At 37.2% G+C, this 25,674-nt stretch overlaps 1 protein-coding gene across 1 annotated transcript in view; it reads left to right on the forward strand.

Moving 5' to 3' along the window:
* SNTG1 (syntrophin gamma 1) overlaps positions 1 to 25,674 on the forward strand; it is a gene marked incomplete at its 5' end in the record, with an annotated part of 149,827 nt that overhangs the window by 24,099 nt on the left and 100,054 nt on the right. Inside the window, one exon of the mRNA XM_080609708.1 lies at positions 24,822 to 24,924. Within this exon, the coding sequence (XP_080465834.1) occupies positions 24,822 to 24,924 (103 nt within the window). The remainder of the gene's footprint in view (positions 1 to 24,821; positions 24,925 to 25,674) is intronic.

The following is a 25,674-nucleotide window of genomic DNA, read 5'->3' on the forward strand; positions in this document are numbered from 1 at the left end:
AATTTGTACCTATATTTTTAAAATAATGTAGTAATGATATATTTGAAAGTTTACTTTTCTAAAATTTACTTTGCCAATAAATTATTCTGGATTTCATACAGCATTCCGTTATACACCAGATCATTGAACATATGGCATTCAGGTATAAATATTAATAAAAATGAAGTACTGATGAGCAAGTTAGTGCAGGCTGAAAGAGTAGATCACTGCACTATTCCTCAGTGCTTGTGTGAAGTGGTTTCATGTTGGAAATTTGTGCTGCAAATCATGCTTCATTCTTCAGAGCCTTCATCATACCACCTTCCATATACACTGGCTAATAGTAATATTTATAGTACTTTTAAGTTTTGGCTGTGCAACAGTGATCAGCTTTTAATCTTTTATAAGCTTACCACAGTTATTTGGTTGATCTCTCAATGGGATTTCAATAGGCTGTTGAAATTTCAAGACATGAGAAAAAAAAGAAGTGTAGACTTGCTCACTCAAAGGCATATTGAAAACTGGTAAGAACATCAGGATTGTTTTTTTATTTTTTTTTTTTTTGAGACAGTCTCTGAACCATTACAATTATACATAAATCTGTTGGCTATTTATGTCAGATTGAAGAGATTTTGGAAAAGCCAAAAGGTGCATATTGACAGAGTAGCATGTGCCATCATGTTAAATTTTGGTTTATACCTTGTTTGTCTAACATAATCTGCTTCTCAAACTCCATATAGATAATTTTCTCTGAATAATAGAAAAAAAGGTATATCTTATTAGTTTTGAATGCACATTTATTTATGTGCAAGTATTTTAGGAGTTTAAAAAGCAGATAAATTAAATCTTTATTCTAAAAATAATTTTTAAGAATTAATAATAAATATTGATCAATATTTAAATAAGATAAAATGTCCATACAACATTTTATAAACTCAAATACACAGAGGAGTTATAAAATATAAAAGAAATCCAAAAAACAAAGTGAGTGAACTCTGATAATCTGGGTTTTTTTTAGAAATGTTCACTATCATAAATTACATATTTGTGGAGTACACTTGTTGCAAAGTCAGCTATAGTAATGATAGATGTGGTTATTCCTTGTGCAGTAATCAGTGGGTTTAGTCATAGCACTGAGTAAAGGACAAGTACATGAACTGGTCTGCCTGCAGGAGTTAGGTGGGATTTTGTCTGCAGCTTGCCCTTTGCAGTTTGAGTTGTTCTAGCACTTCTGTCTGGTAGGGTCTTTGTCAAATACAGGATCTGTAATTCTAATCTGAAGGTAATAGAGAAAATAGGATTCTTGTGGGGCATAGTTGCCCACAGCAGGGAGATGAACAGTTGAAATTTTCAATCCTTATTACATTTAGATATTTTTCAAATGGCAATGTAAGGTACATGAGCTCAGAGGTTTGTTTCTTTCAGATTTTTTCTGTAACTAATTAAGACTTAGCAGGTAACATATTTGAGAATATGTTAGTGGTCTGGGTTGTCTTAATGTCTTGTTCATTTTAAACCAGTGTGGAATTTTTTTTTCACTGTGTAAAGCTGAAGATGCCTGTAGAAAATTCAGACTTCCATCTATCTACAGTGTGCATCAAAATCAAAAATCAGTCTTGTTGCTTGCAGAAACTTTTTAAGCATATGTCATATCTTCGTAGCATGAAAAGACCTGTGGCATAATCACTGCAGCCTGTTGTATTATACTGATGTTTAGTTGACCTTGGTATGTCACCATGTTTTACTGATGCATATAAATTTATTTGAATTTCAAAATTAAGTAGTTGTATCAAATTTGTGCCGTGTTTCATAGCAGAGAGAATCTTTCCCCAGTATGGAGTGAACTTGGTTGGCTTAACACTCATGGACCCTCCTTTGTTGTCTTTATCGTCTTCCATTGGTTGTTAGATCTGATGATACAGTATTCAGTGATGAACAGATCCGATTACTAAAGAACTACATATAATCGCCTGAATCTCACAAGGAGATAGGTAGATATAGGTAGGCAGATCAGATAGACAGACTCTTTTAAGACTGGATAGGTAGGTTTAGTCAATTCTTATTGTTCCTCTACACCATTCCTTCTGATTTTTCTTTTTTCTTTTTTTAGCTTTAGTTGAATCATTTAATTTTGAACTTAGGTTTCTGGTTCTAGAGGTGAGATGTTATTCATATTGTGAAAGCACATTATGAGTTTTTATCAAAGGCTGAATGTCAGTTTGTTGTTGTGGCTTGTAAAGACTTCCACTGGAGTACAGCATAACACTGCTTCAGTCTTAGTTCTTTCCTATGGTAAAATAAATACATGCTCTCTGTGTTAACATGTCATCATGGAAGGAGCTTGAGGAAAAAAAAAAATAAATCTAGCAGTTCTCTTAAAAAATATCTCTCAAAATCATACCGGCAATTTGACTCCAAAAATGCAGTATGAACTTGAATGTAGAAGTAAGAAGAAACCATTATATCTGTTAATTTACATAAGTCTGTGCTCTTTCTACTCTGTATTTCTTAATTTTTCTTTTCCCAGTAGACTGTCCTTTACATTTTACAGCAAGACTTTTTAAAGGCTGAGATTAGGATTATGCATAAACAAACCTTTGAGTTTAGGCTTCTTGTAGGCTAATTAAAATGGTCCAACAGTGCATAACTTGTCAATCCACACACCTAGTCTTTTAAGGGCTCACAATGGACATGATTATTCATAAGGCTAGAAACTAATATATTTGCAGTCTTGAAACTAATATACTGTAGTACTTACCTCCATTTATTGTCAAAACATAAAACAAAGATAGATAGGCAATCACCAACATGATGCAGTTCTTGTAGCCCACATGGACATTTTGGGGGGTTAAGTGTCTAGCCTGGAGCCACCTGACAATGGACAAACTTGTGGGATAATGTGAGAGGCCCTGCTGTGAGCTACTTCCCTTGATCTAGTACTGAGTGGCTTGGATTGGGAGAGTGCATGTCAACTCAGTTGCATGCTACCAAAAATCTTGTGTTGTATCTACTGTTTTTACTGTTTCCAGGGTTATAGTGCACCAAATCATCTGGGGCTCATGGAGAAGGAAGAATTTTAGTCAAATTAATTCTGATATGTTTAAGATTATGCCTCTGTGGTGACTAAAGCATCTCAGGTAGTACCAACGGCTATGGTTAGATATCACTGGTGTTTCTTTAGATCTTCGTATCTGTTCTTCTCTTAGGAAATTAAATAGAATTAAATTACTATAGATATGAAATAATTTGTTATTTATTATTTTGGAAAAATTCAGGGAATGTTTTCTAATGAAAAATGGTTCCTATGTACCAGTTAACGTGGCATTCGTGCATTCCTTGAAAAACAACGAGAAAAGCTCATGCAGAAGTATGTAGGTAGGTATCAAAACAGCATAGATATTTAGACTTTGGAGGATTTTTATGTAGCGCTAGCTACAATATGCAGCACTGTGTTTCAATTCAGCCATCAGCTGCATTTTGCACAAGACATATTTTTCCAGCAGAATGACCTGACGTCCATTCCATATGCACTGGATTGTATCATTTGCCTTCCTGTTTTCTCTGCATTTATAGCAGGGCCATAACTGTGCCAGCTCTCCGTGAGTCATACATGTTCTATGAAACAGACAGTGTACGGCTTGGTGTTGCTTAACTACAATCATGTGCAGCTGATGAAACTCATTCTTGATTGTTTTTTTGTTTGTTTGTTTTAAAACTGTGGTTTCATTCAAACTGATGTTTAAATCCCATTACAAATAGCTTAAGTAATCTTTTTTTGTAAATGGTTTTAAGCGGAAGAACAAGCATGATGCATTTCTAAGTTAGAACTGGAAACAATATGATCTGAAATCTCAGTACATCTTGACTTTGTGGATGTGTCTTTTGGTAAATTATGTTTTTATATTCTCTTTTTTTTTGCTTAATTGTGAAATAGAGACTTAGGCTATTATCAGATTTAGCTCCCTGGATTATATGAAGTACTTAAGGATCTCTACAGATAAGGATTTCTACACTAAAATTGTGCTGTTTGATGACAGTGTTAACAGCAAACTGCAAATACAGATTATCACCTTCTTATGTGGCAGAGATTCTGTACTGTATAACTCATACCACAGCCATCTAATCCTTTCCCCTCTAGACTGAATGATGACTTTAAATACTGGAGCTGTTTAGACAGCATTTCTAAAAGAAGACTATAATCAATCTGCAGTTTGTAACTTTTGAATTTAAAGTGAAATATAATTTTTTTTTTTTTTTTTTCAGTCCCGTATTTTTCGTAAGAAGAGGCCAAGTTATTATTTTTTCCATACAGCTTCTGTTTGCTATTTGAGTCTTAGGTAAAAAAAAAAAAAAAAAAGTGCTAATGTCACGTTAACTGCTCTGGTGCAATTAATGAAAATATCTGTTATTGAACATATTTATTGTTCATTAAATATGGATCTAATAATAATCTGTCAAATATTTCAGCATTAATTTGAAAGAAGAGCCCATCAAGCAGAAAAGAACTTACCAAGTGTAAATAGTTTACTGTTTTTTCCTGTGTGGTGGAAATTCCTTGGATTAGCTTATATCCTAGAGCAGTGTTTTTAACGTGTATTCAGATGCTTTTCTAATCTGGCTATGTTTTTTTCTTAATTTTTTTTTTTATCAGGCTCAGTAAAGACTTGAATTTATTCAAGCCCTATGATGTTAGACTTTTAAAATACCTTCATGTGTTGCTTGACTTCCTAATTTATATTTTCATTTTTTTCTCAAAATACCTGTAGCTATACTAGTAATTTTAAAACTACTCATCACTGCTACCAAGTTTTAATAGTTGAACATGCCAGCATGACTAATACCGTGCCTATATGACTAATGTTGTTATTTCCTTATTACATAGTTATGGTTCTCAAATCACCAGTTATGGTGCAGCATCCTTCAGATAACTGCTATTGGTTCCTCCTTTGTCATGCAGTAGTGGATTTAAAGGGTGTACCATCAGACATACGTCATTTGTGACCTTGTTTACATTGTTGTTTTACTATAATGACTCAGGTTTCATTGCTTCTTTGGGAAGCAAATAGAAATATTTTCATATTTGCTTGTACATCTGTGTGTTTCACTCTCCACGAATTTTTGAAAGATTTCATTCTTCATAACATCTTCCACTGGTGGAGCTATATCTCAGTTTGACTTTGGTACAGGGGCTCAATTTTTCTCTGCTATGCATAGATGCAATACTTCACAATAATTAAAAAATAAGAAAATGGGGCTGGCTTTCTAGTAGAGCACCAGAGTCCCAGTGATTTTTATTCTGTTTCTATGTCATTTATATTAGAAAAAGCATAGTCCTCTTCAGCTAGGGGTTTGAGGGGTTTTTTTCAGTTGCACTAAGTAGCCCATAATAATCTAGTAAGAGTAGACAAGAATGACATAGAAAGCATCAAAAGCCTCCAAAAGGCGGTGGTAATAAACATACAAAAAAAGACTCCGCTTTGATGTAGGAAAACTGAAACTTTCTGCAGGCATGAAAATTATCTTTCCTAACCACTATTAAACAAAAATTCATTTACCTTTAAAGACTAGAAAATACTACCTAACTGGCAACAACTTTATTTTCTTTAAACAGATAACAACCATGTGATATAGACTGAAAGCAAATACTCACTTCTGAAAAGCAACCTCTCTATTTCTTATGGTTTGACGTGGGCCCAAGGGAGCATATTGGACAAAATAGAGCATGCGTACTGATTTAGCTAGCCAGAAGGAGTCAGAAAAAAGAGGTGTGCTCAAAGAAGTGCAAATATGCACACGCACAGTCTTCTGACATTTTTCCAGCTGTTACAGTACCTGATTTAACTCTTCAGAATTGTCATTGTTTTGGCTATAGCAAAATCAGATGGGTGCCAGGAAGAAACCTTTTATCCAGGGGTTATCTAAAACCTGTACATATTTTTAGATCTTTTTTCTACAATGGGTCTTTGTCTTTTGACAGTTTGTTCGATGGAGGAGGAAGAGGAAAGGAGAATGGACTTTATATATTTTTCAATAGTATCCAGTGTTGAACTGTTCCAGCCAAATACATGGAGGTTTCCAGATGGCCCACCCCATACTTCTCAGCCACTAGTATGGTACAGTATGGTACTGGTGTTTCAGTATCTGTTTGTCCGCACTGGGCCTATTTCTAGATGTATACTTTTTTCCTTTTGCCATGATAGTACCAATGTCTTTCTACAAGTTCAGTTTGGTACTACATGTTTCCCATCAGCTATTTTGCAAGACTGTGACCAGTATAACAGCTTGCAGTAGTAACAGATTCACAGATACCAAGAAAAATTCTGGTGCATGTGTGATCACAGAGGGAAAAAAGTCTTCATTAAAAATTACAAAGGTTACCCGTTCTTCAGATTTCAGTGCAGAGACCGGCAGGAGTTGTTGCCTCCATGTGCTGTTAAAACTTTTCTGATCAAAATGGGAAATAGTCACTGCTAAGGCTGACATGGCATTACAAAGATAATTACATCTATCTTTAAATAAGTTCTAGCAAATGTACATGGCTCCGTTTCACTTCACATGCCCTTGTCAAGCCAGTACTGATTCAGGTATTTCAAAGGTTCTAATTATGCTAATCCATTAAAAGGAAATGCTCTACATGAAAAAAACTTTCATATTTTAATATGTTGGTGTGCTGTAGAAAGTACTGAGGATATTTCTGGATTCTCTGAAATACTGAAATGCCTTTGCTTCTTATACTATTCTGAGAATAATTTATTTACATAAATGGAATAACAGACATGTTTAACAAAATCTTCACCACATCTCAGTCATCTTAAATTTTTTTGACATCTTTTGTTCAGTCATATTTACATGAAAAATCTAGCAAAAAACACATTCAGAATCCCCTGTGCTCTTCAGGTCATCATGTACAATTTCTGAATCACTGATTCCAGTGAGAAATGTTGGTGAGAGATGGCATTTACCATAATGAATGCTAACAGATAAAATATTTAATTTAAGCATCTTTCATCCGGTAAGGTTACAAGGTTTTACAGACAGTATAAAGCATCTTTCCATCAATCGATAAGTGAAGCTTTAGAGTAAAATGAATCCCCTGCACAACAATGTTAACAACAAATCTGTGAGACAAAGTATTATTTTCTTTTTCTAATTAAAACACTGGGAGCTTTGGAATTTGGCAATACCACAACAGTTAATTTTTTACTTTAATTCTATGACTACAGCTTTTAATATCCCAGAAGGTATCAAACCCAAAATATCTATATCTCAACAGAAAACTGTTTTCTAAACGGGAGTAGGTTTTTTGAATCATCTTTCTGTATAAAAATTTTTTAGGTAGCTTTGAGTTACATAGTTTCTGTTTTGCTTTTTTTCTGAATTTTTGTAGAAACTGACAGCACACAGAATATTATAAAACCAGAACTATTAAGGTTTGAGGGACCTAAGACTTTCTAAAAGTGAAGCCTGTAGTTTGTGAATTCATGATGCTTTGACATATTCACCTAGCAGCAATGTAACAGAATTTTACAAAGCATTTTGGTTTTCTTTAATTGTTGATATTGCAATTTTTACTTCAGAAAACACGTCCACTATATATAATCTATAAATTATGAGGTTTATAAGATTTTATAGTCTCAAATGGTAATTAACTGCTGGCAAGAATGGATTTCCATGGGGTTATTGCCTAATTAGAAAATAAGAAAAGGTAAAATAAGGGTTGCGATGGGATATGTAGCCTGATCATTTTGGACGAACGTATCAGATTTATGCTTAACTTCAAAAGTCATGAAGACTTCATGCTATAAACTTATTAAACATGTAATTCAGCGCATTTTCATCATTGTGCTGAATTACAAATTAGGGTTTTTTTTATTTTAGTTCCTTGGAATTATATGTTAATCTCTTTTCTTTCCAAAATATCTGTAAATGTCCTCCAGTTAATTAATATCCACTGTGAGTACCTCCAAACTTAGTTTTGCCAAGACCCTTAAAATTTAGATGCTGATGAAAATGATTCTAAAAATGTTGAGGTAATATTATTTGTGAAAATTTCATGTTGCAGGATAACTATGTTGGATTTCAGTCCAACAAACTATATATGTATTTGGCTAAAAGTATGAATTTAAGGATTTTATTAAAACGAAGGCTTTCTCTTTTACAAATACTTATGGAGACCAAGCTAATTTTCTCAACTTCAGCTAGATGCAGTACAATTATTCTGCAGTAGAAAGTCTGCCATTCAAAGTATGTTCTTATGTATTTCTCAGCTGAAAACTTTTACCACAGAGCACACTCCCTGTAGTGCTAAAATATCTTTCTCAGAGATTAGAACCTTAGCTGACAAGAATCTTAGCAGAGTTAACTGCGTATATTGATCTAAGACATTACTTCAAATACAGATTTGTCCAAGAATTATTCTTTATGTCATTGTGAAGTTGATAACATTTAGAACTGAACAAATAGGAATAAGCTTGTACATTAATATTTATTCAAATTTAGAATTAAAATTTGATTTCAAACTCTTTAAGACCATTTTGTATTCATTTTTCATGAGCATTTATATGCTGGTGGTTGATTAGTGTGACTATTCATGAAAAGTAAATGTTAAGGTCATATTTGCCAGCAGCAAATTTTATATTGAATATGTAAATGTGAAATTTGCCACTAGCTGTGTGTTTGACCCCAGCCTTGCACTGGGATTAGTGTGAGCAAACTCTTATTCTGGACTGATCTTTTTCTCCCACAACCAGGGCTCTGCCTAGACAAAATATTAAAGCCATGTTTTCAACAATCTTAGATATGTCTCTCTTTATAAAAGATTTAAAAAATTAAGAATGTGCTTCGAAATGCTGTGTCAACCAGATGACTTTCACTCTGCAAGCACAAGGAACAGGAACACAATAGCTGACATGTAGTTTAGTAATGTGTACTGATTTTGAAAATTACTAATGACCTTTTCAGAAATTGCATGCAGAAAAAACTGTACCTCTTTAGTAAATGTGTCAGAAATTTCATTTCGAATATAACTGTAAGAGCACTTGCTCTCATAAATTTGAAGTATGGAAGCAGTTTTAAGTAGCGGTGGATTCTTACGCATTTAATAGATAAGCAGGCAGCATCATTGTTTTGTTAATGATCAGGGCTAGAAAACTCAGACCCTTCCAGTTCATTGCTTTAACAAGAACCAAAAAAGTGCAATATGATCGATTATGAAAAGAAAGAACTCAAAATCCTTTAAAACAAATAATTTGATAGAAATTATTTCCTTCTGTCAAGGAGTGCACATCACCTGCAAAATTTGGAGACTTGAATTCCATCTTATTGCCTAATTTCTGTTACAGTTTACTAGAAAAAAATATTTCCAGTTTCAACTTTGCTTTCATTTTTTACTTTCACTTCTTTATTTAAAAAAGTTATTTTTGGAAAGGTGAAATCTTCTCTCTGAAGCTTTCTAGCTTTAACATAATGTCTTCTGGCAGAAGAAAAATATCCGTTCTTAAAAGGATTTTTAGTGATTTTTAGTGATTTTTATTCTTAAGTTTAGCTGGGTACTCTAGGAATCATGCAGATAAATACAGAATGATTTTGTTCCTTCTGTAAATATACCTGATGTTATTTTTATTTTTCTTCATGTAACATGGATAATGTACTTAGTCTTTTTCATTATACTGTATGTTTTATACAAGTTTTGTATAGGGGATGGAGACTTCTAAGTCATTCTTCTGAAGTTTTCCTTTCTAATTGCTGCGTCTGTTGGTTTTGAGACGAAATACACAGCATTTTTCTTCAATTCAGCTTATGAATTTGTAATCTGTTGTTTTCTCGTGCACTGCTAGATAGCTCATACACTATACTTACTTTTTTATAGAATAATGCATGCTTTGTCATGAATTGTATGCCATAATACCTGGAAGCCACAAGCAAAATGTTAATATTCTACATTAAGAAATACTGATATTATTACCTGCTGTGTTGGCTTTCCCATTTTGTTTATTAGTAATTTCATAACTGAAGCTCTGGCCTGTATCCAGCACTGAGTGTTTTTGTGGCAGATCTTATCACCAGAAAGTGTCATTCCAGAGTAACCTGTTTTTTTGCAAATTACTCTATCATAATCAAAACTTTGCTTAAAAGTGTGTCAGGGAAATCTGTGATGGAGTATTTACTGTGGTACATATTATAGTATACTAGTCCATAAATAATAATTATTTTTTTTTTTAGTCCAAAGAATGTCTGATGAAATTTTTCTTTTCATTTGAAGATGGTTTTATCCATCTTTGCCATCTAAAGTAGCTGTTAGAGAATAAGAGTACCAAGAACTGGTTGGTACCCTACAGAGAATTAGTAAGTTATGGTTCTGGCTTATTCTTGCTGCATTATATCATATTGGACTAAAACCCACTAAAATGATATCTGTGTGAGTAATAAAGATAAAATTCACAAGAGTGTTGTGCCAATATGATGAGTAGGAGGCATTTCTACATATTACCTGAATATTAAAATATGGCCTAGATTTTGCTTACAAGAAAAGTCCTTGAAATTTTATGTGATAGATCCTTGAATGTAAATGTGCAAAGTGTCTGGATGTTGCTTAAATTCTGCAGGTACTGGCAGCTTTTTTTAAATATTCTCCTTAACATGCAGGGTAACATGAAAAGATATCACCGCAATCTCAGCATAGCCTACTATCAGAGTTGGTTTCTGATTATTACGAAGTTCAAAAACCTTGTGACTTAAATAAGAAATCTTCTGTAGACTGGTGGGGTAGCCTCTCATTCATCTGGCTGTACACATCAGTGCATACAGGTTGCTGTGCAACCTTTTGGCCAACCTGTGTAGAAAATAGTAGATGCTATTATAATGGTCTAAGTCGTTCTTCCATTTCAGTAGGAGTTTTGTTTGGTTTATTAAGAGGATCACACATTTTTCCCAAAGCAGCTTCAGTCATTATTTGATTTGACAATGTCAGTGAAATTGATCCCCAAAAATATCCAGTTCCTGTGTAAATGTATGAGCTATCATACCAATGAGAGGTTTACCCAAATATGGTAGAAGATGAAATGTCCATGTTAATACAACTAGTTGGAAACAGAATTAGGTTTATGGATATATAATATTTGACTGATGGTTGGGTTGAGTAGTTTACCTAAATACATGGTGGTGATTTTATCCATCTCATGGAGTTGTAATTTACAATTAGAAAACTATCTTAAAGTTTTGTGTTGTCCAAAAGAATTACAGTTTCCTACTACATATCCTTAAAAAAATTGTAGAATAAATGAGGTTTAGTTTCAGCCACACTAGGAACAGGTCTACTGGTATTTCTAGGTTTTGTTAAGGCATTTGCCTCATTTCTGTTAGCCAGTTGTTTTGGAGCTCATTAAATATATAATTACAAAATATATGTTCATGAATTAGCTTGGGAAGTGAGTGGGTGCCCAGCAGCTAAATACATAATAATGTTCATAAAGTGGAACAGCTGTGAGAGTTTAGAGGACTTTAAAACTGTATAACTACACAAATCATTTAGTGTAGCTGAGTAATTCTAGAAAAGCAGAGGCATGCATGGAGTAGGTAAAGTGAAAACAAAGATAGGCAGGTCTGAACTCTGGCATGTACTCACTACATACAGATATACTGAAAAAGCTCATGAAACTTGGGATGAGTTTGGTTTGGAGTCATCTGGTTCTTTGATTTTTTTGTGAGTTTGCATACGTATTTTCTTGTTGTCATGAACTGCATGTTATATAGAGCTGAATGGCTAATATATGGATCTTTGTGTATTTATTTCCTTCTGTGAACCACAGAATATAGGTTGGGAAACAGTAACAAGACCCATTGTCTGGAATTAGAATCAATGTTTGCCTTAGAATCAACAGTCTGAAGCTCAGGTGGGATGAGTCAAACAACATAGTGATAAATCATGGTAAAAAATGTATTAGAGTTGGAATCTATAGAAGGAATTAACGTTTTTAATTTTTCAGAGTATGGTATGAAGTGTTTCAGTTCAGGGACCTATGGTGTCCCCTCTGACCTATGGTGAAGGGCTCCAAGGTAAGGTGTTCCCAGTTTTGATAGGCTTAACAAGTTCTAGTCCCTTGCTTTTCATAGTTTCTGTATCGGAGCAATGGCCTTGTAATGATTTAGTGTGAACTATGACGACCACTAAGTGAAGTCTGCAGTGAAACAGAATTCAAAATTAGGGAAAATGACCTAAGAATGCAAATTAAGCACTTACAGCAGTATTTTTTTTTATGGGTGATATTTATTAATTATGGTAAGATTCATGAAAGAAAAACAGGAAAATGCTGCAGACTATTCCTTTCATATTTTTTTCCCCTCGGGTGTTTGCTTTGATGCCTTTTGCTGAGGCACTTAATATATTACTTTTGAAAAGATAAACATGCGACCACACAATAATTGCACTCTACTGCTATTCTGATTGAAAGATTATTAAACATTTTAGTTGATTATGGAGTTGATTAAACATTTAGTTAATTATGGAGCATAAAAAAGTTTAAAGATTTCCAGAAAGGTGTTATCAGATCTTTAAGACAAAGTCACTTGTAAATACTCTGCTCCACAAGTGTTATACTTAAAAGTTTAAAAACAGTTTATTTTTTCCAACTTGATTTTAAATACATCAGTGAACTGACAATATCATCTTTTTACCTTGGAACTGCATTGAAGAAAGAACTGAGGAGTCTGTGTCCTCTGTGTGACCTATATTTGGTGCTCTGTTGCCTGATGAATTTTATTTTTCTTTTTTGTACAAGTTAATTATATTTCCAATACATTATTTGTGAAATTAATCTCTTTCTACTACCTTCTTACACTTATTCTTGTTGCTTACATCTGATTACTTTATTCGTTTCCTATGAAGGAAACTGTGCAGATGTCTCTTCATGTCAGCTAATATAAATGTCATGCTTTGCCTGTAGGTTTGAAACATGATAAATTCTGTCTATTTTTAAAGGTGGATACTTAGTTTTCATACTAATACTTTACACAGGAGTCATGAGGTTGTGTGTTCCGGTACCTCTATGTCTAAAGCTCATGAGCTTGTGAAAACAGGTAGGGCAAGGATCAAAAAATGAAACCTGAATATAGCTATAAGGTAATTTATGTTGTTCATCTGAGAAATCACCTGATAGTCTAACTTAAAATGAGTGCTGTCACTTAGAATCAGGAATAATTTTGTCTCAAAGTGATCAGTCTTATGGGACTTGTCAAAAATATCAAACTCTGTGTATCTGTGTATGTTGCTCTGAAATGATCTTTTGTGTAGTGCCTTAGTAGCTGAAATATTCACTGAGTAAATGTTACCTTGATTCGATTCCTGTGTCATCTTAAGAAGCTGTAAACTTCTATGTGCCACTTTTCAGAATAATTGCTCAGTTGTAGCCTCAGTAGGGAATCTTTGCTGCAACTGCTTATCTTACTGCATCTCCTTGCACTTTTTTAAAGCAGTGCCAGTAGTAAGACACATGCAGAAGAGGGCTCTGAATAGAAAGGCATGTCTCGTGCCCCATTCTGCCCCACATTTCCTTTTGCCTTGTTTGAGGAATGTCACAGTTCTAGTATGCAGTCCAATTGTATCTAAATATATGACTGGTTCTGGAACCAGGCAGCAAAAATTTAAAACCTACAACTATGGTAGTGTCAAACAGTGGTCTGAATTGCACTTTGAGTCATGCAGCCTGAGTAGGAACTGCTGTCATAAAATGATGTTTCTAGTTTGCTCTGTATATCAGAAATTTTCTGAAGGAAATAAGCTTTGATAGGTTTTACTGTTTTATTTGTTGATTAACTTTCATTGTTGGCAAATACTGTGATGAATATCAGATCATAGGAATTAAAAACTCCTCATAAAGTGATGTGTTTTTAATGCAAATATTCTGTATTAACTACATGGCTTTTACTGAATAAACCAGTTAATTTTTAAAATAAAAATGATTCAAGACAGTTGTGTGCATGCATTGAACCTTCTAGCTTTGGGCTTTTGTGTGATTGTACCAAAATCTACCAATGAATTTGCTAGTAGTGCACTGTATAACTGCACAGTGGCTAGGAAGGTATCTTCTGCTTTTTTTCTTTTACTTCCCTCCTCCCTCCCCTCTCCCAGATGTTTATAATTCAATGTAGTCATCAAATAACTGAATTTTCCTTTAAAGCTAAAGAGTGGAATTTACTTCAGTTCAGAACACAGGTCTTGGGGACTATATAATCTTCTGGTTTAAATCTTTACCACTTCATTGGTGGGTAAATTTCATTGGTAATTTAATAAGGGATTTACTGTCTTATTCAGGAAAGAATGCTTACTGAAGTCAAAGGAACTTCATGCCTCAGTGCTTTCCTGAATATGTTGAGAGAGACTTCAACATATGCTGAAGTGTTTTCTTGAAGTGGGACTTTAAAAGGTTTTATAAAATTAAAAGGCAATATAATTGTAGACATTATTAAAAATTCAGACTAGTGTTACTATTATGTAGAGGTTTTATTCAGTGGTATCACACATCACCAATAAAATTAGTTTCTTTAAATGGCCCCCTTGCAGTCATTAAAGTAATTTCATGGAAATATAGACAGTGTTGCTTCAGAAACACTGGCTCTTCTAATTTTACTGTTTCACACAGCTACTGGTTGAGACAAGCACAATAGTTATTTTTGCCTGTCTCACTTCACTCAGGAGTATCCGAACTTTTGTAGGGCTATTTGTGGTAGATGTAAATTGATTCTTGATCCCACTGGCAGTAAGCTTATGCTTTGCATAAGGAAATTTATTGGCAGTATTTAATGTTCCTGTTTGTGTAATTCTTTTGACATCAACTCATTCTACATTAAATGCATAAACCTGATTTCTAAAACAGCATCAGGGATTTAATATAGAGCCATAATGTTGATGAGATGTTAAGACTTCAGTGTCACAGCTTCTTCCTGCTTCAGGGATGACTTCAGTAGACACTGAGCACTAGCAAATCAATAGCTAGTATTGCTCACTAAATGAAATTAAAAAATAAATCTAAATCAAGTAGTAACAGCAATACTGAATAGCTTTTTATTATTTAGTGCATAAAACGTCTGTATCAACACATTGCTACTTGCTAACTACTACTAAAGTTTACTACTATTCATTACTAACTACTAAAATAAAACCCTGCTATAGTAAGTTGAATTAGTTGCATGAAATCTAATGTTTTGTAAAAGATCTTGAAAACATTAAAAATCTAGGGCGTCACAGGAAATAAACCCCATACATCTTGAATGGTCAGTGCAGCCTCTGGGAATAAAATAGATTATTACTTTTCAGTGGTACAGAAAAAGAGCAAATCTTCTTAATGGTGCCTGGTCATGCATTTTCTGCAATCTGGGATGCAGTGCTTTAGAAATTTTCAGGTCAAGTGCATAGACATACAGATCTCTTCCGAAGGGAGTTTTTCCATGGATTATGTTGGGAAGATATAATCTTGTTAGACTTTGGAAGTGCTAGGTCCACTACTGAGTTAATTTTTTTCCAGGCAGATATTCCATGGATTTAGCACTACCTTATCTTCACCAGATTCTTCACATATGATGGGGGATCTTTTAAAAATTTTTATTTGATGTAAGTTTAGAACTGCCTTCTCTATTACCAGTAATGAACGTAAGATCTCTTACTTATTTACCTACATTTCATTTGCACTGATTTTTTTTACCATTTACATCCAGTGGGGATTGTATTTCAGAAAAAAACAATTAATTATGGCCTACTCACACACCAAATAGCTAACTTTAATGATCATAGAATCATAGAATAGTTAGGGTTGGAAAGGACCTTAAGATTATCTAGATTCAACACCCCTGCCATGGGCAGGGGCACCTCACATTAAGCATGCCACCCAAGGCCTCATCCAGCCTGGCCTTGAACACCGCCAGGGATGGAGCATTCACAACCTCCCTGGGCAACCCATTCCAGTGCCTCACCACTCTTACAGTAAATAATTTCTTCCTGATATCCAATCTCAACTTCCCGTGTTTAAGTTTGAACCCGTTACCCCTTGTCCTGTCACTACAGTCCCTGATGAATAGTCCATCCCCAGCATCCTTGTAGGCCCCCCTCAGATACTGGAAGACTGCTTTGAGGTCTCCACGCAGCCTTCTCTTCTCCAGGCTGAACAGCCCCAACTTGCTCATATGGGAGGTGCTCCAGTCCCCTGATCATCCTCGTGGCCCTCCTCTGGACTTGTTCCAACACTTCCATGTCCTTTTTATGTTGAGGACACCAGAACTGTACACAATACTCCAAGTGAGGTCTCACAAGAGCAGAGTAGAGGGGCAGGATCACGCTGCTTTTGATGCAGCCCAGGATACGGTTGGCTTTCTGGGCTGCGAGCGCACACTGCCTGCTCACGTTCATGTTCTCATCGACCAACACCCCCAAGTCCTTCTCTGCAGGGCTGCTCTGAATCTCTTCTCTGCCCAACCTGTAGCTGTGCCTGGGATTGCTCCAACCCAGGTGTAGGACCTTGCACTTGTCATGGTTAAACTTCATCAGGTTGGCATCAGCCCACCTCACAAGCATGTCAAGGTCCCTCTGATTGGCATCCCTTCCCTCCGGCGTATCAACCGAACCACACAGCTTGGTGTCATCGGCAAACTTGCTGAGGGTGCACTCAATCCCACTGTCCATGTCACTGACAACGATGTTGAACAAGACCGGTCCCAACACCGATCCCTGAGGGACACCACTCGTTACTGGCCTCCAGCCGGACATTGAGCCATTGACCACAACTCTTTGCGTACGACCATCCAGCCAGCTCTTTATCCACCGAGTGGTCCACCCATCAAATTGATGTCTCTCCAATTTAGAGACAAGAATATCATGTGGGACAGTGTCGAACACTTTGCACAAGTCCAGGTAGATGACATCAACTGCTCTACACCTGTCCATCAGTTTCGTAGCCCCATCACAGAAGGCCACCAAATTGGTCAGGCAGGATTTCCCCTTAGTGAAGCCATGCTGGCTGTCACCAACCACCTCCTTGTTTTTCATGTGCCTTAGCATGCCTTCCAGAGAATCTGCTCCAAGAGTTTGCCAGGCAGAGAGGTGAGACTGGCTGGTCTGTAATTCCCTGGGTCATCCATTTTCCCCTTCTTGAAAATGGGGGTTATATTTCCCTTTTTCCAGTCGTCGGGAACTTCACCTGACTGCCATGATTTTTCAAATATGATGGCCAGTGGCTTAGCAACTTCATTTGCCAGCTCCTTCAGGACCCGCGGATAGATTTCATCAGGTCCCATGGACTTGTGTGCATTCAGGTTCTTAAGATGGTCTCGAACCAGATCCTCTCCTACAGTGGACCTAGGGTCTTCATTCTCACAGTCCCTGCGTCTGCCTTCCAAGACTTGGGTGGTGCAGTCAGAGCCTTTGCCAGTGAAGACCGAGGCAAAGAAGTCATTAAGAACCTCAGCCTTCTCCAAATCCAGGGTAGCCAGTTCTCCCGATATCTTCTGGAGGGAGCCTACGTTGTCCCTAGTCTGTCTTTTATTTGTTACATACCTATAGAATCCCTTCCTGCTATCTTTCACTTCCCTAGCCAAGTTTAATTCCAACTGGGCCTTAGCTTTCCTAATGTGGTCCGTAGCTTCCCAAACAACATCCTGTATTCTTCCCAGGCCACCTCTCCTTGCTTCCACCTTCTATAAGCCTCTTTTTTCCTGTGAATTTTCCTGAGCAGCTCCTTATCCATCCAAGGAGGTCTTCTGGCCCTCCTGCTGCACTTCCTTCTAGTTGGGATGCAACACTCCTTAGCTTGTAGCAGGTGATCCTTGAATAACAACCAACAGTCTTGGGCCCCCCTGCCCTCTAGGGCTATATCCCATGGAACCTTACTAAGCAGGTTCCTGAAGAGGCCAAAGTCTGCTCTCTTGAAGTCCAGGGCAGTGAGCTTGCTGCATGCTCTTCTCACTGTCCTGAGGATCTCGAACTCGACCATCTCATGATTGCTGCAATCAAGGCTACCCTGGAGCGTCACATTTCCAACGTCACATTTCCACATTTCCTGCTGGTGAGCAGGAGGTCAAGCATGGCACCTCTCCTTGTTGGCTCCTCTATTACTTGCAAAAGGAAGTTGTCTTCCACACAGTTGAGGAACCTCCTGGATTGCTTGTGCCGGGCCGTACCTTCACTCCAACAGATATCAGGGTGGCTGAAGTCTCCCATGAGAACAAGGGCCTGTGAGCGTGAGGCTGTTCCTATCTGTCTGTAAAGTGCTTCATCCACAGATTCCTCTTGATCAGGTGGTCTTTAACAGATCCTCACAGTAATGTCCCCCATCGCTGTTCTCTCTTTAACCCTGACCCACAAACTCTCTGTTGACTGCTCACCTGTTCCCAGACAGAGTTCCATACTCTCCAGCCTATCCCTAACATAAATAGCAGCTCCCCCTCCCCCCCTGCCAGGCCTGTCTTTTCTATAGAGCCTGTAACCTTCCATTCCAACACTCCAGTCATAGGAGCCACCCCACCATGTTTCTGTGATGCCTATTATATCATACCCCCATAGACGTGAACACACCTCTAATTCCTCTTGTTTGTTCCCCGTGCTATAGGCGTTTGTGTAGAGGCATCTGAGCCAAGCTCCAAATGAAGCCGGCTCATTGGCTGGAGCAGCTGGAATATCTCTGCATCACTCCGAGCATTTATTGTAGGTGCTGGCAACTCACTGGGTGTGTTGGGATGAAACAATGCCCCCCTCCCTCAACACATCTAGTTTAAAGCATCCTTGACCAGCCTGGCAAGCCTCCTACCGAAACTGCTCTCCCCCTTCATTATTGGACCAGCTCCACCAGCCCCCTGTAGACCTGGCCTACAAACTTGGGTCCCATGTTCAAGACACCCAAACCCCTGACTATGGCACCACCCTTCTAGCCATTTATTAACCTGGCCAATCCTCCTAGCCTTTTTAGAATTCCTCCCCTGTATCCTGGAGAATTGGCGAAAAGACAGTCTGAGCTCCAGAGCCCCTAACCACCTCTCCCAGGGCTCTGTAGTCCTTCTTTATGTTCTCCAGGCTACTACTGTCTATATCACTAGCACCCACATGGATCACTAGAAGTGGGTAATAGTCCGTGGGACTCACTAGAGCAGGCAGCCTCTCTGCAACATCCTGATCCGTGCCCCTGGTAGGCAACGTACCTCCCTTGAGACTGGGTCAGGCCAACAGATGAGTGCATCTGTCCCTTTCAAAGTGGAGTCCCCTACTACTATGACTTGCCGCTTTTTCCTGGCAGCACCAGTAATGATATTCTTTAGCAGTGCACCAGCCGGTTGTTCCTGATGCGAGTGTGTTTCCTCATCAGCCTCCTGCAGGACAGCAAAGTGGTTCTGGATGGGGACAACAGATTTAGGAGGAAGCCCCTTGCTTTTAACTGTCCTCTTCCTCCTTTTCTCCCTTTTTTGTTGTGTTTTTTTGTTGGGGTTTTTTTGTTGTTTTTTTGCTGTTTCCTAGCTTCATGGGTTAATGGCCTCCTTCTTTCCTCCGTGAGCTACAGGGGATGCTTGATGAAAAGTAGTATTTGTATTCTACCCAATGCTGGAATATTTTCTGCAAGGGATAGGATCTTTATGGAAATCAGTGGTCAATCAGCAATTTTATGCAGTATCCCTAGTAAAACTGCTTTTTGGAAGGTCCAGAAAGTTCTTTAGAATAAAAACTGGGGCTGGAATAATATTAGTACACTTTTTCCAGTGACCCGTTGTTGCTTTTAACTACTGAAAAAAATGCAGTGCCACTTTAATACTACTGTTCAACCTTCAGTGAATCAAGATCTCCACAGTACTCTATTTTGCTCTTTAAAATGCACCTTATCCCTGAATGGGGAGAAAAAAACCCTAAATTAAAACCCATGTTTTTTTTCTGATTTATGTACTAACATATTAGGAATTCAACTTAGTTATATTAAAAGATGGAAGTAGACAATGCAAAATGAGAAGAAATTTGAGTCTTCTAAATTACAAATTTTTAAGAGAGCCTCATTTTTTACAGGAAGTAGAAAATAGTCCCTAGCTTTTTAGTCTGATGCCATTTTTATCAGGCATACAATATATGATGGTGCTGGCAAAAAAAAAAAAAAAAAATCTAGAGTTAGTTACGCTGATCAGCCTAGCTCTAAGGTTTTCTTATAAGTCAGAAAACATGCTGTAACTCTGAAAAATATGTATAAAGGATTTAGATACTCTATTTCCATCTTGTCTTTGAAAGTAACCTTCAAATATTTCTAGAATTATCACTGCCAGGAATAACAAACACATATGTTGTCAATGATGGTGCTTGATTGACAAGATATTGGCAATGTATATACAATAAATGAGGGAGCTCTTTTCCAAGTAAGAGAGCAGGATGGCTGAGTAGATATCTATCCATTTCTTTATCTAAAAAATTATATCATGATTGACCTTGGGTTTCTTCAGTATGTTCATGGGTTACCTTCAGTTGTAAAAGCTCACTCCTGCTTTGTTAGTGGAATATTCTACCGATTTTCAGGACTGCATGGATATACTTGTGCCGATGAATTAGTTTTCCATGAATGTACATTTTCCAAGCCTGAGGAAACATTTACTTTCACAGAGTCATCATTTTACTAAAATTGCGTTATAAAGTTGAGCTAAACTGATGTTAGGCAATAAGGAAGAGAGAAAAAATAATTCATATGCCAGTAATCTGAATATTGGTAGAATTCCACTCATGTTTGTAAAACTCTAGAAATTCATACTGTATTCCAGACAAATTGTTTGACTCCGTGTTTTCAAGTGGTTTGGGGTTGTTTTTTTTTTCTCATAGACATAACCCTCCATGACAATTTGTCACATTACTTTGGGCTGTTATATTTTTTTGTAAAAGATAGCAGTATTCCATTTAGGAACAAGAGCTGTTCTGGTATGCCACTAAAAATATTCCTCACTAAAAGTAGATTTCCTACTGTATCTTGTTCTCTTTCCGCGCAGAGAAATGGCGGTATGGCATGGTGTACATGTTGAATGAGGACACAAAGTAAATGATTCCTAAAAGGCATATTTGATTTAAAGCAGTTTAGTAATTATTAATTTCTTACATAAAATAAAAACAAGAAATATAAAATAACAGTAAAGCTTTTAACTGAAAGCTACAAAAAGACAATAAATTTAATTAACAATCCCATTTTCTTCAGCTAGCCTTATTTCACAGAATGTCTTTGTCAATGACTAGGAAGTAAGTGAAATGGAATTGATAGCTCACCTCCTCTTTGTTGTAATTATATGCCTACTAGTTTTTTAATCTTTTATATCTCTTTAGTCTTTATTCTGCATGTCAAAATGGATTACATGCTTCATACACTCGAAAATGCACTTCAGTGAAATAAGTATTACTAGTTCAACTAAAATGTATACCAACTTAAATTCTTCATCCTATAAGATAAAGAGGTGTGAGAGAAAGAGGTGTGAGAAAAAATATCACGTTAGACTACTTATGGCAACTTCTAGCCTTTAAAGGACAATATGTTGTCAAATGAAATCATACATGTTTGTGGCTTATTTTACTCTTGGAAGATAAAAGGTTCAGGGGCAGAGTTTACTGTCTCAGCTTCTTTCACAGATGATATCCACTTCTGAGATATCTTAAAAGGTGACTTCATAAATTAAAGTTGTAAATGCTGTAACTTTTCCACTTATTTCTTCCCCATTCCTGAGTGAAAAGAAATAATTTTTAGAAGTTAGGGGTATTCATAGTGTTCCTGCAGTTTGTGTATCCACATTTGTCCTTTCAATAGGTAATACATGCCTGTGAGTTTCTGCTTTGGCTATGACTACTCTGAACTGTGTGATTGCTACATAGAGAGGAGAAGGATGAATTTTCTATGAAAGCTGAGAATACAATAGGGTTTCTCTGGTGGAATTCAGGACTTTGCAGTCTTGATCTACTGTTCTGCAGATTTCAAGTCATTTTCTTTCTATGAAATATGTACACTTAGGAATTCTAAAGTATAAAATATATCAGAACTGATAAGTGCTCATCGAAGAGGCTCTTGTTAGAGATTAAGCTTTTTGGCATATAGAGTAAGTGAATGAATTTTTTTTTTGCTGTATGTTTGTTTATTGCACACATATGTATAAATACACATTACATTGCAAATTGTGCTGTGACAACCACTATACTTTTTTAAACAATAGAAAGCCTAAAATTTCAGAGTGTATTTCAGATACTGGATCCAAAATTCTGTCATCATATTGTTGAGGAGGAGGTATTGTGCTTGCATGTTTAAAGGCAAAGTTGACATTTTTTTCTTGAAGAATTTCTTTAAGTTAACTTAATGTAATGCAGTGATTCCATGTGTAACCATCAAACCATTTAGTTATATGCATAAATGTATACCTAATGTATAGTTACATACATTTATAACTAAATCTGTAGGATAGGTTGTTGCTGGGAATAGATTAAAGAATAGCAATCCTCCATAAATTATTTGCAAAGCTTTCTCACAAGCAGCATCATCACAGAATGGTTACCTGTGTGTTACCCAGCTACTATGAAAACACAGTATAAAGGGAGCAGATCTATGCTACTTTAAAACATTAATCTAACGTGTCACTGTGTAGCTGGCTCTATGCACAGTATGAGCACAGTCACAGAGATAGAGACATGGTCCTGTCTTTGTAAGCCCAAATTAAATCAACCCTTGAAGAGTTTTGAAATTATCAGCCAGAACAAGAAATGGTTGTTCTGTGAATCAGAGTTGTGTGACCTGATGCTTCTTGACTCACATGTTATAAACTGATTCAAATATTATTCCTTCACTGTAAGTATAGCATTTTTGCTTAGTTGCTGTTGTGCCTCCTTTGTGCCACTCTGGAGAAGTGCCTGGGGTTCCCTTTCTCTGCCTGTATGTCTTGAGGGATCTATCAGCTGTAGCACACAAAAGCTAAAGGCATGAACAAGAGCTGCAGGAGCAATTGTTGGAGAGTACAGGAATGCTAAAAGCAGTCACAGGTGGATAAGTAATTTATATGCATTCCTGTGTCCAAAATGCAAGCTGCCCTTTGGCAAAACCCAAGCTTGTGCTTATCTAAGACTTAAGGCTTAAAATAGGTACTTTTCCTCTGTGGCTGTAAGGAAGATTAGGTCTCTGATCCATGCTAGAGCGCTTCAGCTTAATTTAACTCTGCTGTTGGAAAGACTTAATCAGAGGATTATGGCACAAATGTGGAAACTACTGCTATTCTTTTGGTTGGGGATTTATGAGACAACCTGGGGGAAGGGGTGGTGTGTTTTTAATTTTTTTTTTTTTATGCATACAAGCTATTGTGGCTGATGCTAGACCTGAAAGAAGAAGGAGGTGCACAGCTGAACAGTTTCAGGGAGCAAGTTGTGCAATAATGCAAAAGCCAGTGCTACTGTAGGAGGCAAGTGGCCCCCCATGGCTCCACTACCTGCATGTGTGTCTAGAATCACAGAATCACAGAATATTAGGAATTGGAAGGGACCTCAAAAGATCATCTAGTCCAATCCCCCTGCCAGAGCAGGAACACCTAGATGAGGTTACACAGGAAGGCATCCAGGCGGGTTTTGAATGTCTCCAGAGAAGGAGGCTCCACAACCCCCCTGGGCAGCCTGTTCCAGTGTTCTGTCACCCTCACTGAGAAGAAGTTTCTTCTCAAATTTAAGTGGAACCTCTTGTGTTCCAGTTTGAGCCCATTACCCCTTGTCTTACCATTGGTTGTCACAGAGAAGAGCCTGGCTCCATCCTCGTGACACTCACCCTTTATATATTTATAAACGTTAATGAGGTCACCCCTCAGTCTCCTCTTTTCCAAACTATAGAGACACAGCTCCCTCAGCCTTTCCTCATAAGGGAGATGTTCCACTCCCTTAATCATCTTAGTTGCCCTGCGCTAGACTCTCTCCAGCAGATCCCTGTCCTTCTTGAACTGAGGGGCCCAGAACTGGACACAATATTCCAGATGTGGTCTCACCAGGGCAGAGTAGAGGGGAAGGAGGACCTCTCTCTACCTACTGACCACCCCCCTTCTAATACACCCCAGGATGCCATTGATCTTCCTGGCCACAAGGGCACAGTGTTGGCTCATGGTCATCCTGCTGTCCACTAGGACCCCGAGGTCCCTTTCCCCTACACTGCTCTCTAATAGGTTATTCCCCAACCTGTACTGGAACCTGTGGTTGTTCCTACCCAAATGTAGCACTCTACACTTCCCCTTGTTATATTTCATCACGTTTTTCACAGCCCAACTCTCCAGCCTAAGTCTCATTGGATGGCAGCACAGCCTTCTGGCGTGTCAACCACTCCTCCCAGCTTAGTGTCATCAGCAAACTTGCTGATAGTACACTCAATTCCCTCATCCAGGTCATTGATGAAGATATTGAATAATACTGGCCCCCGCACTGACCCTTGAGGCACTCCACTAGATACAGGCCTCCAACTAGACTCCGCCCCATTGACCACAACTCTCTGGCTTCTGTCCTTCAGCCAGTTCGCAGTCCACCTCACCACCCAACCATCCAGTCCACACTTCCTCAGTTTAGCTGTGAGGATGCTGTGGGAGACTGTGTCAAATGCTTTACTGAAGTCAAGGTAAACCACATCCACTGCTCTGCCATAATCCAACCACAATGTTATGTCTTCATAGAAGCTCAACTGACAAGTATATAAGAAACTTTAAATCTTGCTTTCTTTTAAAAAAAGTGTTATTGCAATTAATGGCTAAGCAGTTATGTTCTGGTATGTGAAAGCTATGTGGCATTGCTTGCATTTGCTGATGCATTTTGGTCATACATATTTCATGGTGCCCTGTCTGTATTTCTCTTCCAGGTTCAGGTCCTTCGCAACGCGGGGGAAGAAGTGACTCTAACTGTGTCCTTTCTGAAAAGAGCACCTGCTTTTCTCAAACTGCCACTGAATGAAGATTGTGCATGTAAGCCTTTATTAAGTAGCCAAAAGAAAACTCTATTCAGTGGTCATGAATGCTTGAAGCTTGCAAAACTACTGTGCATTGAGGGTGATTTACAGAATCTTTTTTGGTCAGCACTACTGCCTGAATATGAGCTGCTCATATTGCCAGGTCTTGTAGTAACATTTACCTCAAGCAAAAAATTGCTATCTTTGCTGATTCACACCAGTCAAACGCCTTGTGATTTGTTTTTAAGCAAAGTTGCAGGTAAAACAGTGGAATTACATTAGTTTACAGTACGATACAGAGACATTTTAGTCTGAAAGAATTACGTCTAGTAAATGTGACAGTGAGATTGTGTGTATATATTTAGATGGCTTAACTTTCCCATTTAAAATTCAGAGGCTTTCGTGGAGGTGTCTGTCTACCTAAGAATAAATTATTCTAGGATGATAAGTATTTTGTGTAAGTCCAACTTAGTTTTAGTCAACTAGCCCCATGGGAGACATATGGAGACAGCTGTCTTCCTTTAATTATATTAAATTGTAAGTGTGGGTGCATAATTATAGACAATTGCAGCATATCCAAGCATATTTATATGTCAACCTGTGCCTTTTGTCACCATGTTTTCCTTCTGTTTCTTGCTCCTAAGAGCGTAAAATGAATTGCTTAATTTTTAAGCAGTAAAACAACAAATATTTTGTTTCAATGCTTTCAACCATTTTTTGTAGTAATTAAATAGTCAATTATGAAATAATATTTTATACAATCATT

The sequence above is a fragment of the Psittacula echo genome (genome assembly GCF_963264785.1).
Source record: "Psittacula echo genome assembly, chromosome: 2".
In the NCBI taxonomy this organism is placed as follows: Eukaryota; Metazoa; Chordata; class Aves; order Psittaciformes; family Psittacidae; genus Psittacula; species Psittacula echo.